At 46.4% G+C, this 12,921-nt stretch overlaps 1 protein-coding gene across 6 annotated transcripts in view; it reads right to left on the bottom strand.

The window, feature by feature from the left end:
* Positions 1–11,785, bottom strand: part of PKHD1 (PKHD1 ciliary IPT domain containing fibrocystin/polyductin) — a 363,852-nt gene extending 352,067 nt beyond the window's left edge. For all 6 annotated transcript variants that reach the window (XR_006289317.1, XM_043542122.1, XM_037893881.2 and 3 more), the window contains exons 1-5: positions 11,572–11,785; positions 8,692–8,839; positions 7,310–7,387; positions 5,686–5,830; positions 4,509–4,608 (exon numbers count right to left, since the gene is read on the bottom strand). Coding sequence is in view for 5 of the 6 variants with exons in the window: in XM_043542122.1 (XP_043398057.1) it covers positions 4,509–4,608; positions 5,686–5,830; positions 7,310–7,387; positions 8,692–8,743 (375 nt within the window). In the remaining variant the exon portion in view is untranslated. The remainder of the gene's footprint in view (positions 1–4,508; positions 4,609–5,685; positions 5,831–7,309; positions 7,388–8,691; positions 8,840–11,571) is intronic.
* Positions 11,786–12,921: the final 1,136 nt, after the last annotated feature.

Below are 12,921 nucleotides of genomic sequence, written 5' to 3'. Positions count from 1 at the left end.
ATAACTCTGGGAACAGAGTGGAGATCCCAGACACAGCCCCTCTGGAGTGGAGAGCATTCCTGGAAGCCTTAGTGTTTCCCTCGGTGCTCCTGAAGTCCTATGTCTCTGCCTCTTGAGTGTCATTGCATGCAGGAAGGTATCACTACAGTGTCTCTCCACTAGGGCACAGTCCCACATGTTTCCTCAGTGCATTGCATTGCCCAGCTGACCACGGGTACCGTGGTACAGAGCTGAACCAATCATTCTTAGCAAAAAATCGAATCAATGAAATTTCTCTTTCTGCTCCTCATTTGTTCACGAGCAGCCTGAGATTGTCCCGAATTTCTTTGTACCTTCACAATTGCTGGCTGAATCATTTCTACAAATGATTCTGGGCCTGATGACCATTTGTAGCCAACGTCTGCAATCTAAGCATTAGTTTTGATTGGAATTACAGCTCACATGGCATCACTTGTTTTACCTGAACGTAACTCTTAGCCTCAGGTTCGTGGTGTGTGAGTTTCAGTTTGAAACCCTGCTGTTTTCTGTGAATATTACTGATGTTTATAGCATGCCTATCTGTTGCTCTGCGGGTTGTTCTCCCATATGCAGTTAACACTCCCTGCAAGCATTCCTGCCAATTCACTCCTTCTCTAGACTGTTCTTGGAAAGCAAACATAGGAAGAATGAATACAGAGCCAGCTCCTCCACTGGGATAAACTGTCATTGCTTAAGTCACCTCCAGCCAAGGATCTGGCTCCCAGAGCTTTACACAAGCCAGTATCAGCGGAGTATTGTGGGAGGTATTTACCCTGCTCCAACTGTAGAAAGGAAGGGCTGGAAGGAACTCCAAGAGGCCCTCTAGTCCAGCCTCATGTGCTGAGGCAGAATTAAGTGTATCATGGGGTTTTTTTTGGCTCCTTCTGTGGCTTCAGAGACTGTATAGTGTTAAGAGTCGGGATACTGGATTAGACGGACCAATTGCCTGATCTGATCTGACAACTCCTGAGTTCCTAGAAACGTGCAGCATTGGGATTTTCATGAGATGTCATCCCAAAACTGGACAACATGTGAACTGCAGTTTCAGCTGCAGTGGTCAGAGCACGGTAAAGAAGCCCAGCTTTGTGTTCTTGGGAGGCAGTGGATAGACACTGGATTGGGAGGCTGGAGATTTGGGTTCCGCACATGGCCTGCTGCGTGACTGTGTCCTAATCACTTTGCATCTGTGCCTCACTTTCCCCATCTGTAAAATGGGAAGGATGATACCTATCTCCCTTCGTGAAGCACTTTGAACTCTCCAGATGAAAAGCAACATGTAAGAGCTAAGGGCCAGCTTCACAAAGGTATTTAGGAGCCTCGTGGGATTTACACTGACTGTCAGTGGGAGGCAGGCACTTTTCTAAATCGTACCAGGTGACTATCTGCATCTTTAGGCACCTAAATACCTTTGTGAATCTAGACCCAGGTATTATTAATGGGCTAAAGTAAACCCTGATTCCATTTACATCACTGGCAAACGCCTATTGATTTCAATGGGACCAGGATTTATCCCTATTAAAAAGTAAGTGGGCCCTCCTACACTCTCATTCTCTTGCCCCATGCCCACTATCCCTCTCTCTCTCAGATCCTAGCCATCTCTCCCTCTCCCTTCCCGACATGCATTTATATTCTGGAGTCAAGCACTCGGAGTATCCCCTTGAGCAGCCTAAGACCTGGCAGAGGTCAGACTTTCCAGGACTTCACAACATTGATTCCATCTGAGCTGTCATGTGACCCAACATAGCTTTGCACTCTCTGATAGATTCTGGCCTCTGCCTCCCTCTCGGGCTGGAGACATGGCAATCTAAAAAATTCATGAGCATTAGCATCAAGCTCCCTTCATGCCAGTCATCGCAAAGGAGAGAGATCAGCACCGGCCCACAGCCAGCCGGACTGGCTGGAGCAAGGAGCGGATTAGAGCAGCGAGGCAACAGCCACCAGCTGATAGGAAAACCTTCTGTGAGCAGTTCAGACTTGTCACTGCCTGCAGCGGGTTTTGCAGTCTACTGGAGAGGCCAAATTAATTTTTTAATACTCATGGCTCACAGGTTTCCAGTCCCAAAACAAAGAGACGCATTGTGGTTTATTTCGCTTGGAATGTCTCTCATTAACAGCATCCCCTGGTGATTTTTCATCAACTCTCTAAGCTAGCTGAACCGCCCAATGACTTGTATGTGTTAATGTGCCATTTGCTGAAAACATCAGGATCTCCTGCTCACTCCTGGAAAAGAGCTAGACAGGACTGACAAGCACAAATGGGCTCGTTCTCTCGCAAACAGCGATGGCTGAGGGTCCTGCTCTGCCAGGGTTAAGTGATCTCTGTAACCCTAGAATAATTTTAAACCCATTGCTCTTATAAATCCTGATCCTGCACCCATAAGAGTCACTGGTGCTTTTTTTCATTGACGTTAGTGGGAGCACAATTGAGGGTTTTAAAAAAGGAGCCAAGTGGAATCATCCTTATTTTACAAATGGGGAACTGAGAAGGTAAAAATGACCGTTGCAGGCTGCCACAGTAATTCGCAGGTAGCGACGGAAAGAGAACCCAGGAATCTGAGCCTTCTTCTGCTCTTCCCAGAGCCTCCATTGCTGCACTGGATATGCAGAAAGACAAAACACGGCATAATGCATCTTCGTCTGCATTTCCTGGCTTCACCCACAAGTGGAAACACACCCCGAAAAGTTCTGCTGGAGAGGGGCATTTTTAGCAACCAGCCAGGTGCTCAAGTTATTGGGATAGAATATGGATTAATTTATGTATTGGCAAAAGTAGCACCAGTCAGGCCTTTGTATGAGCCTTATCACCACCAAGGCAAAGCCGGGAGAGAAGGGGGGCAGTGATCATGAGGCCCGAGTCTGATTCTATGTCCTCTCTGATATGCTGAGGTAAGGGTCTGTGAAAAACAGGACCATATTTGACTTCTGGTGTGTGTATGTGTGTGTGTCAGGGCCCACGAGACTGCAGACTCTGCAAAAACACATGTGTATAACTAACAGCTTAAATAGGGCTTGCTTAATGGTTTTTCTTTGATTGACATGCTGTTGACATAATTGTAGCAGTTACTAACATAAAAGGGGTAGACAGGTCTGAGGAATTTGTATTTGACCTTTTGGACATCTCTTGAAATCCACAGTGACAGGCAGGTCGCTGGCCACTTGAACCTTGTCGTTTGACAACTCGAGACCCCTCCAGATCACGGGTAACTATTTTTTGGGAGTGATCTATAACCTATTGTGTTTGTATGTGCTTGAGACTAAATAAAGCAAAGACTTTGAGTAAAGGCATTCTCGTGAAAGTGCTGGAGATTAATAAAGCGAAGGCTTTAAGTAAAAGCATTTGATTGTGTGTGATTTATGCCAGCCCTATAGGAGACAGAGGTGCTGCATCTCCCTTGGTTTATTTCCTGATACCACCTTGCAGAAAGTAAAGTTACCGAGAGCTTTGGCTTTAGGGAACCCCAGGTAACACTCCCAATAAGGCCAAATCTCACAAAGAATTGCAAACCTTGAAGGCAGAGCTGATCTCAAGATTTCCAATAGAATTTCAGAGTGACAAAGTTTAGAAATATCTGGATACGTGCCATGGGGAGCAGTGCCTGACTGCACCCCTTCCCTGATGAACCCATGGTTTTGGTATACAGACCTCTTGGGTTATCATGGGCTTCATGCCATAGCCCACAGGCCTAGCTTCCTTTATTATATTCGCTGCCTTGCCTTCAGTTCTACTTTTATTATATTTAGCAGTAATGCAAGGAACCTACAGGCCTGTACCCTCTAAGACATTAGCTTTAGGAGCTAGTACAAGGCTTGAGGCCTATGAACTTTGGCACAGATAACCAGCTCAAGGGTAAGCCCTAGCTACTGGGGAACTGGAAGTAGAGTGTGTAGAGGGGAATTTTCTCCATAATGACATCAGCCAGCCACAGGAACATGAGCTAACATCAGCTTCTGGATAGAACATTCACAAATGTCTAACCACAAGAGTGCCATGGCAACGAATTGACTTATATAAGTGGAGAACAATATTCTAAGGACACCTTGTGCGTGAAAAATTGGGATCGGGTGGCGGGGAAGGGTAATAGGCGCCTATATAAGACAAAGCCCTAAATACCGGGACTGTCCCTATAAAAATCGGGACATCAGGTCACCCTACCTGGGAACCAGCGCTAGATTATTCCTCATCCCCTAGCACTTTGTCAGGGCTAGTTTTAAATGACTCAAGCAATAGCTCATCCACCTCTTCCCAACCTAGGAGATAGCACTGTCAGAATTTCCTCCCGCCCCAACAGTCAACCGAAGTTCTCCTGTCTCAGCATCCAGGGCTTTGGAGCTATGCTCTGGCTCCACTCCAGCTCCAGGCAAAAACCTGCAGCTCCCCTGCTCCGGGCTCCAGCTCCCAAGTCCTGTCAGCATCAGTCTGTTACCCTGAGTTGCAACCCCCCCTTTGGATTACCTTTAGCCATTTCCTCCCATCCCTCCTTGGCATTTACCTTGAAAGTGCAGTTGTCACAAGGCATCCCACCCGGGTTGCTGATCACCTGCCCATTAGCAATCACCTCCAGCTGGTACAGCCCCTCCTGCTGCGAGGACCTTCAAAGGAAACAACAGCTCGTGTGTTTTAAAGTAAAACATGGGCCAGATCCTCTGCGGATGTAAATCCGTGTAGCTCCATTGACTTTAATGGAGCTACGCCAACCTCACTGGTCACTCCTTAGAAGAGGGGAGGAGACACAAAACACCGAGGTTGACACAAATGAACAAGCGCAGAACAGGGATGTGGGGACAGGGACAACAGAGTTAGAGGGGGATGTTGTGCCATAACCCCCAGACAAGGGGCACTGCTCCCCAGAAGAGGGCTCTCCAACCAGTGTGACAGCCTGGCAAAGGACATAATAGCAGGTATAGCCTGGGCAGCAGCTGTGGAAGTTTTCCATTGCCAGCCAGCATGCCCCAAATTGAACCTAGAAGGACCACCTCTGGGGGGCAAGAGTGGAGTTCAGCTGTCAGTCTAGCCACCCGAGTCGAATTTCAACACAACAAAACCTACATGTGTGGCTCAAAATACATGAGCGCCCCTTTCAGAAGTATTGTTCTTGCTAGCTTTAGAGAGCATACGCCCCAATTTTCAAAAGACTCCCAAAGCTTTGCTTAATCCCGCTGTGCCTAGGTGTGGGGATAATGAGTCTTTCACTTGGATTAAGAGCTTTTAGGACCAGAAGGGAACCTTTAGAGTCATCTAGTCTGACCTTCTGCAGAACACAGGCCTGAGAATTTCTCCCCCCATGATTGCTGCAATGGAAGATTTATTCTTCCCACTACGTACGAATGCTACTGAGCCCAGTAACTTGGGGATGAGCGAGATCATATCGCTGAGAAAGGCATCTGGTCTCGATATAGAGATCTCAGATGAAGAATTTACCACGCCCCTGGGTGAGTTGTATCACTGATCAATTACCCTCACTACTGAAAATCTGTGCCTTATTTCCAATTTGAATTTTTCTACCTTTCCAACCATTGGATCTTGGTAGGTCTTTTATGCTAATGGTTCAAACAGTAATTGAAGCTAACACACATTCAGAAAACAACAAGAAAACGTCCTCACATGTTTTCCTACAGCATCTTCTGCCTAGAAAGTCATTTCTGAACCCCTTTATTAGAGTGCCATACCTCGTTTTGCATCTGATGATGGATAAATCGAAATATACAGGATGGACATCACACCGTACCGGAGGCAGAATGGGATTCACTAGGGACACTTCCAGCGAAGACCCACTGGTGGGATAAGTGAACTGTAACTGGGGAGATGTCAGACCTAAGCAATCCATTAACGACAAACATTTTGTAAGTGCAGGATCGTGACAACAACATATTAAAACGTTTACAGGGTGCAGTTCAGATTGTGTCTAGCAACAGCAGTGCCAGCCCCTAATCAAGGATTTTTAAACCAAGTGTGGGGCGTTGTCTTTCATATTAAAACATGGTTCATCTTCCTACTCAGCTATGTATCTTCTTTGGGGGTGAACTTCTTTTAGCTACTTACCAGGCAACCTCTCCCATACACATTCTCTTACAGAGCATTCTGCTTGCACTGGGCCTGATTCTCCACTACCTTGCACCTTGGCATTTTACACCCCCTTTCCACATATTTTGCACGGTTATACATGACAAAGCCAAAATGTTCAAACTTGGGCACCAATGGCAGGCACCAAAATTCATATTTAGGCACACACAAATGGCCTGATCTTTCAGAGATGCTGAGGAATTGCAACTCTTCCTGAAGCCAGTGCTCAGCACCTCTGAAAATCAGGTCATTTATTTATGGCCTAAAGAACAGAGTACTGGACTGGGACTCAGGAGATGTGGTTCTATTCCTGGCTCTGCCACTGGCCTGCTGGGTGACCTTGGGCAAGTCACTCTGCCTGCTCTCTGCACCTCAGTTTCCCCATCTGTAAAAATGGGGATAATGATCCTGACGTCCTTTGTAAAGTGCTTTCAGATCTACTGATGAAAGGCATGTAAGAGCTAGGTAGCATTATTTATATGGATAATTTGGGGCAAGCAAGTTTGACAATGATGGCCTATGTGACTGACTATGTTGGCAACTCTTATGATTTTATCACAAGTCTCACAATACAATTGATGGTTTTCTTAAAGCCTCTGCTACTGCAGTCCTGTGACTATACAAAAATCTCATCTTTCATTTGAAAAAGGAGTACATTTCTAGCTCTTATGATTTCAGAGAAAAGCAGGTCAGTGTTACTGAAGTGCACCCTAAAATGCTCAAAATCCAGAAGGCAAATAAAAAGAACACAGCATTGATTATTTTTTTTTTAAATCTAATGATTTTTCATGATTTTGGGGGGCCTGATTGCTGTGTTGTTGTGTGGGGTTTTTTTGTTTTGTTTTACATTTACAGTTGCCCATACCAGAATGGCAAATTAAGAACATAAGAACGGCCATACTGAGTCAGACCAAAGGTTCATCTAGCCCAATATCCTGTCTTCCGACAGTGGCCAATGCCGGGTGCCCCAGAAGGAATGAACAGAACAGGTAAGCATCAAGTGATCCATCCCTCATCCCAGCTTCTGGCAAACAGAGGCTAGGGACACCATCCCTGCCCATCCTGGCTAATAGCTGTTGATGGACCTATCCTCCATGAATGTATCTAACTCTTTTTTGAACCCTGTTATGGTCTTGTGTTTCAGAACACAGCTGACCCCTTGCAATTCTTCCAAGTACTCCATTTTATCCAATGATTTCCACCAATTACTAGCAGCCTCCTAAAACTTACCATCCAATGTCAGGGTGATCCATGTTCCTCCAGCAAGGCTGCCCTCCTGGGGTTCAATGAATAACTTTGCAGAAGCCACTGCAAAAATAACCCAGATACTTCAGGATGAAATGTAATATAGCAGCAGAAACAGTCGTGTGCAGCATGTATCATCGGCAATGCTTGAGACACATTTCTGCATGGAAGGTATTTAAAAGGTTCACTAGCAACATGTTCCGACCCAAAGTATATCTTCCCTAAATAAACAAATCCCAAACAGCATAACTGGAGGAACTAAAATAGATTAGAAATACATAATATGTATACACACGCATATATAGAATGAATACAAATGTGAGGAGATATAAAGTCCAATGAGACATAAGCTCCTAAGTGCCCAAGACCCTCTTGAAAATGAGACTGACATCTAGGCCTTGCTATGCTGAGCTTACAAGCCTTCCTGCAGTCACTGCTTTGCCCAAGCTTTGCTCCACTTGTAGAGTGTTCTGTTCTGCAGAGGGATTGGTGATAATCCACTCTAGTTAAACCATGAAACATCCTCTTGGAAAACTATATAGAGCCCCTACGAGCAGATACAAAGGGGTCCTTGCCTAGTGGGACAGCCAAATGAAGGAGCTGTGTTCCACACCATTCAGAGATTCTTGCTTGTGTTTAGCTGGATTTAGCAAACATAACGGAGGCTAGAAACTAAGAATGACGTCTCCTAGTTATTCACAGCATAGACAGCAATGGAGTAAGCTTCCCTCACCAGAGAATGACCTTATGGGACCACCTATGAACTGGAGAGCAGTGCAGTTCCCATTCCAACAGAGGACATCGGCTGAGGCTATCAACAAGAGTAGTAGTTATAATGGTTTGTGAGATATGGACATTTTTCCTCTAGGAACTAGACTGGGATCCAAATATGTTTCACCAAAATCCTCAACAAAACCATCAGATGACAAAAACTTTTGTCCACTACTAGCCTGAGCTAAATCTGAACCAACAACCTAGAGGAGATAGTTGTTCACTGTAGTGAAAAAAAAAAATCACCGCCACGTGTCCCAGCACTGGAGTATTGGGTAGGTGAAATATTGCACTGGACATTGCTGGTCCATGGTTGGGTCTGTAATACACAGTGTATAGAGACTACTGGCAAAGTGGCACATTCTGTATAACAGCTACAACACTGCATGAAATCCTGCATGCTACCGCCAGTGCCCTGTGGCATCGAACTTCCTCCTTACCGCAAACCACTTCACAAGCCTCCCATGAAGGCAGAGCCCCTTGCAAAGCTGCTCCCAGCCTCCCAACAATCCCACTGCCTTCCCAGTGGCATTCGTTCCTTTGTCCTGCTGGCCCCATAGATAATTGTTTGAGAGCCCCTGCCTTCTAGCACTCACCTGCAAAGAGCAGCAGCTCCACGTTCAAAAAGGACGGTATCAAAGTGTTCATCTCTGGCCCCGGACTTCAACTGCATGGGAGATTTTCCCTGAGATCGCTCACATCTTCACAGGTCTAGCATGTGGCTTTAGTACCCGCATGCCCTCGCTGTAACATAAAAAAGCCCTCTCTATTCCTCATTCACATGACAAGCCTTCAGGGCAGGCCATGCTGCTCTGAGTCATCGTTCTGCCAGGTAGGGAGGGCTGTTTCCTGAAATCAAAAAGAGCCTCGGCGAGAGAATCATTTAATCTCATTCACTAGAAAAGATTTAAAAACACACCCGGGGCCGATAACAGCAAACGAAGCCTCATCACTCCAAGAGCCAGATCTTCAGGTGCTCAGCACCCAGGGCCACGTCTTCCCAAGCCCTACTCCTATTTTGGCACCGAGCGAGGGACTGTCGAGAGTGCTTAAGGGATTTAGGCGCGCCATTCCTTCAGAAGGGCGCCGTTAAACTCTTCTGGCTCTTCAGCACTCTGTGCAAAAAGCGTCTGTGAGCTCAGTCCACCTCCTAGGGAAGGTGTCCAGGGTCAGATCCTCAGCTGGCACTGCCGAACGCCCAGCAAAGCTAACGGAGGGCACGGAGGGTCGCTTCCTCTGCTTGGCTGCTCCAGGAGTGCTGCAGCTATACGCTACCCCTTGCGCAAGGTTGGTGGCTAAAGTACGACCTACCCCTGAGTTTCCCCTATCTACAAAATGGAGATATTACTGCCTGGGGGAACAATCAGAGGAGGCTCAGAGTCTTAGCGTCTCAATTCTGGTGCAACTCACGCGTCGAGAAAACAGGAAAGGAGGGCTAGAGCAAGACAAGGAGCTAACAGGAAGGTATAATTCACAATGATTATTATGGTAGCATCTAGAGGTCCCAACCGAAATTAGGGCCCTTTGTACAGACAGCCCATGCCCCAAAGAATTTACAATCTAAATAAACAAGATGGACAGACGGTGTGGGGGGAAATAGATACGGAGGGCTGAAGGGCTTGTCCACGGTCACAGAATAGGTCAGTGGCAGACCCAAGACTAGAACCCAGGAGAGCAGAATACCTGGGGCAGGTTTAGAAAGGAACACACTTTCAAGAGAGGGGGTGTTGTTTGAGGGAACCAGGCTGAGACACAGACATGCTGGGAACCTATAAAGCAGTTAGGGCAGCCTAGGTTACCCTCGGGGGATGGTAAGCCTGTATACGTAGAGCCCTGAGCAGATAAGAACATCAGACCAGCCATACTGGGTCAGACCAAAGGTCCATCTAGCCCAGTATCCTGTCTTCTGACAGTGCCAGGTGCCCCAGAGGGAATGAACAGAAGGGGTAATCATCAAGTGATACATCCCCGTCACCCATTCCCAGCTTCTGACAAACAGAGGCTAGGGACACCATCCCTGCCCATCCTGGCTAATAGCCATTGATGGACCCAGCCTCCGTGAACTTATCTCGTTCTTTTTTGATCCAAAACTTGTATCCGCAGCCGATCCATGATCCGCAAAAACGGCCCACGGATATCTGCGGATTTGCAAGGCTCTAAAGAGAGGCGTGTGCATAGGCTGCTCAAGAATAATTTTTTCCTCTCTGTACTCTCTGTTCCTACTGCAAAACAAGCAACACAACAGCCGACCAGGTGGCCCTGCGCACCACTGGTCACAGACTGCCAAGGGGAAGAACCACGGGTCGGACCGGCCAGATAAGCACAGTCCATGTTTAATTTGTAATGAAAGAGGTGCTGGGGGTGGGAGTGGGGGGTGTCAAGCCATTTTTTTATATTCAGAACTGATGCGGGAAGCCCAGAGGTGCCAGGGCTATGACTTGCCAAGCCTTGAGGTGCCATGGCTCAGCCCTGGCACAAATTAAGCCCTGAGCGCAGGAGATACATAGGATGCTGCAGCCTAGGACCCGCTCTAGGAGCGGGAGAACTGTGGGATTTCACTCCAAGATAGGGAAAGGCAAAAGGCTGACACCTGAGGGGGGCACTCAGAAAGGCCACAAACGGGACAGAGCTGCGGTTAGACGGGGAAACCGTGACAGGCACCTTGGAAACTTTAAGCCTTCTGCTGGTCCTATTGAGATCAACAAAGTGGATTGTTTGAATGACATCCCCCTTTCAATCCGGCAGCCGTGCATGGCCATTGATAGCTTACAGGGCACTTCATCCCAAGGTCCCAACATGCCGCACACACTTCAGTCAATTCATTGGGTCTCCGAACATCCCTGCTTGAAGCAGATACATATTGTAGCCTCTCTTTTACAGATGTCACAGAGAGATAAGCATAGGTGCTGGAACTAGGGGTGCAGCCGCATCCCCAGCTTGAAGTGCTTTCCTTCATATACAGGGTTTACAGTTTGGTTTAATGGCTCTCAGCACCTTCACTATACACATTGTTCCAGCACCCCTGGAGGTAAGTGACTTAGTATAATGTCCCACGGCGAGTCTGTAGCAGAGCAGTGGCTAAAAATCATGAGTTTTGTAGCCGGCCCTGGTAGGTAAACAGCAGAAAGAGAAAACTGCCAGGTTCTCTCAACCTAAGTATACAAATGTTCAGTAATATATATTCCCTTCCCACTGCTCCTCCTGCTTCCAGGTTCTGATGGAGATTAGATATTCATATGTGAACACTATAGTCATGGAAAACATCCACAAACTAGCTTGCTTCTATCTTTTGTGGTACGAGCTCTGCCACTTTACAATGCAATCAGTGGTTGATGGCTCCTTCTTACATTTCTCAATGAATGCAACCGCAATCACTACAGACCAGATTCTACAACCTGTACTCACAGTGACCTTGCATTTGAAGCGATACAAAAACACACACACACACACACAAAGACGACGACCATACTGCTTACCTTTTCCTCCATTGCTCAGATGAGAGATGCACACAGGTACCTCTGGTTTCAGAATAACTTTTCTGGTTTCACCCCTTTGGAACCTGACAGCTTGGTTCAATTTTGTTGCTGTTCTGGGACAAGGGTGTTCCAAGCACTAACTTTAATTGTTCTGCAGGTAACTGAATCATGTCGCGCTGTAACTTACCAGACTAGTTTGTGTGCAGGTTGGGTGCCTATCATAGTAAAAGCTCAGAGCTATCCATAGGGCAAGCTTAATAATTAACCTAAGCTCCTTATGCTATTAACCACTTTGCTCCGAGTCTTTTGTTAATGACCATGGGGAAAGCAACTTGGAATTTTTCTCCTCTTGAAATAGGATTTTATACGTGCAATGAAAACAAGCACATTTTCAAAATCAATCAATTTTGTATTTTTGTTTCTTTCCATTGCTTCCATATGAAAAATAAGCAACACATCAACGTTCCCCAGAACACCAGTCAATGGAGTTGGAAGTAACTTTCATAACAAAACCCCCAGCCCAAGGAGCTTGGGGTTTTCTGGCAAACCTCAGTCCAAATTTGCCATGGTTTCACAAAGCATCTCTGAGTTTGCCAAGAATTTTAGCCAAGTTTCAAGCAAGGCTAGGGTTATGTTTATGGTGTCTAGTGAAATTTGGTGGTTTCTTGGGACTTCCATACAAAACCAGGTGTGGTCATAGAAGTTTTCATTAAGATTCACTCTGACGTTTTGGGCTACTGGTGCAACATTACCCACCCAAAGTAAAAATCAGAAAGAGGTGCACACAGACCTCTGAGCTGATACTACAGGATTTTATACAGCTGTATTGGTCACACATCAACGGGAGTCTCTCAAGCATGAACAGCCCCAAGTTTCACTACCATCTCAAAGACCTGCCTTAAAAATGAGGTTTTCAGATTTCAAATGTCTCTCTAATAAATATTTGTGTGTAAATTGTCAGTCACAGGAGCCTCACGCAAATAGTCCTAAAATCCCAGCTTCTAGGATGGGTGAAAGCTAGCCACAGACATGTTAAATACCCATGCACAATCGATGTGTCTACACCTGGTGCTATTCCTTGCATCCCCTAGCCCAGTGGTTCCCAAACTGGGGTTTGTGAACCCCTGGGGGTTCACAAAATGTTACAGGGGTTCTTGGGAAAAAAATTCCCTAATGGCGGACAGAACTGTCCCTAGGGACCCCGGGCAGCACAGGGCCAGCAGCCCAGAGTCCCTGGACTTCCAAGAGCTCAGCAGATCAAAGCAAGCATATCTATCACACTGAGGAGATTTAAACTTCAAGAATCCTTATAAGAAATGGAAAGGGAGGTGGATATTTTTTGCTGTTTTT

This window comes from Chelonia mydas, chromosome 3 (assembly GCF_015237465.2).
Source record: "Chelonia mydas isolate rCheMyd1 chromosome 3, rCheMyd1.pri.v2, whole genome shotgun sequence".
NCBI classification, from domain to species: domain Eukaryota; kingdom Metazoa; phylum Chordata; order Testudines; family Cheloniidae; genus Chelonia; species Chelonia mydas.
Note: the sequence above shows the minus strand (reverse complement) of the source record. Positions and strands in the feature narration are given on the sequence as shown.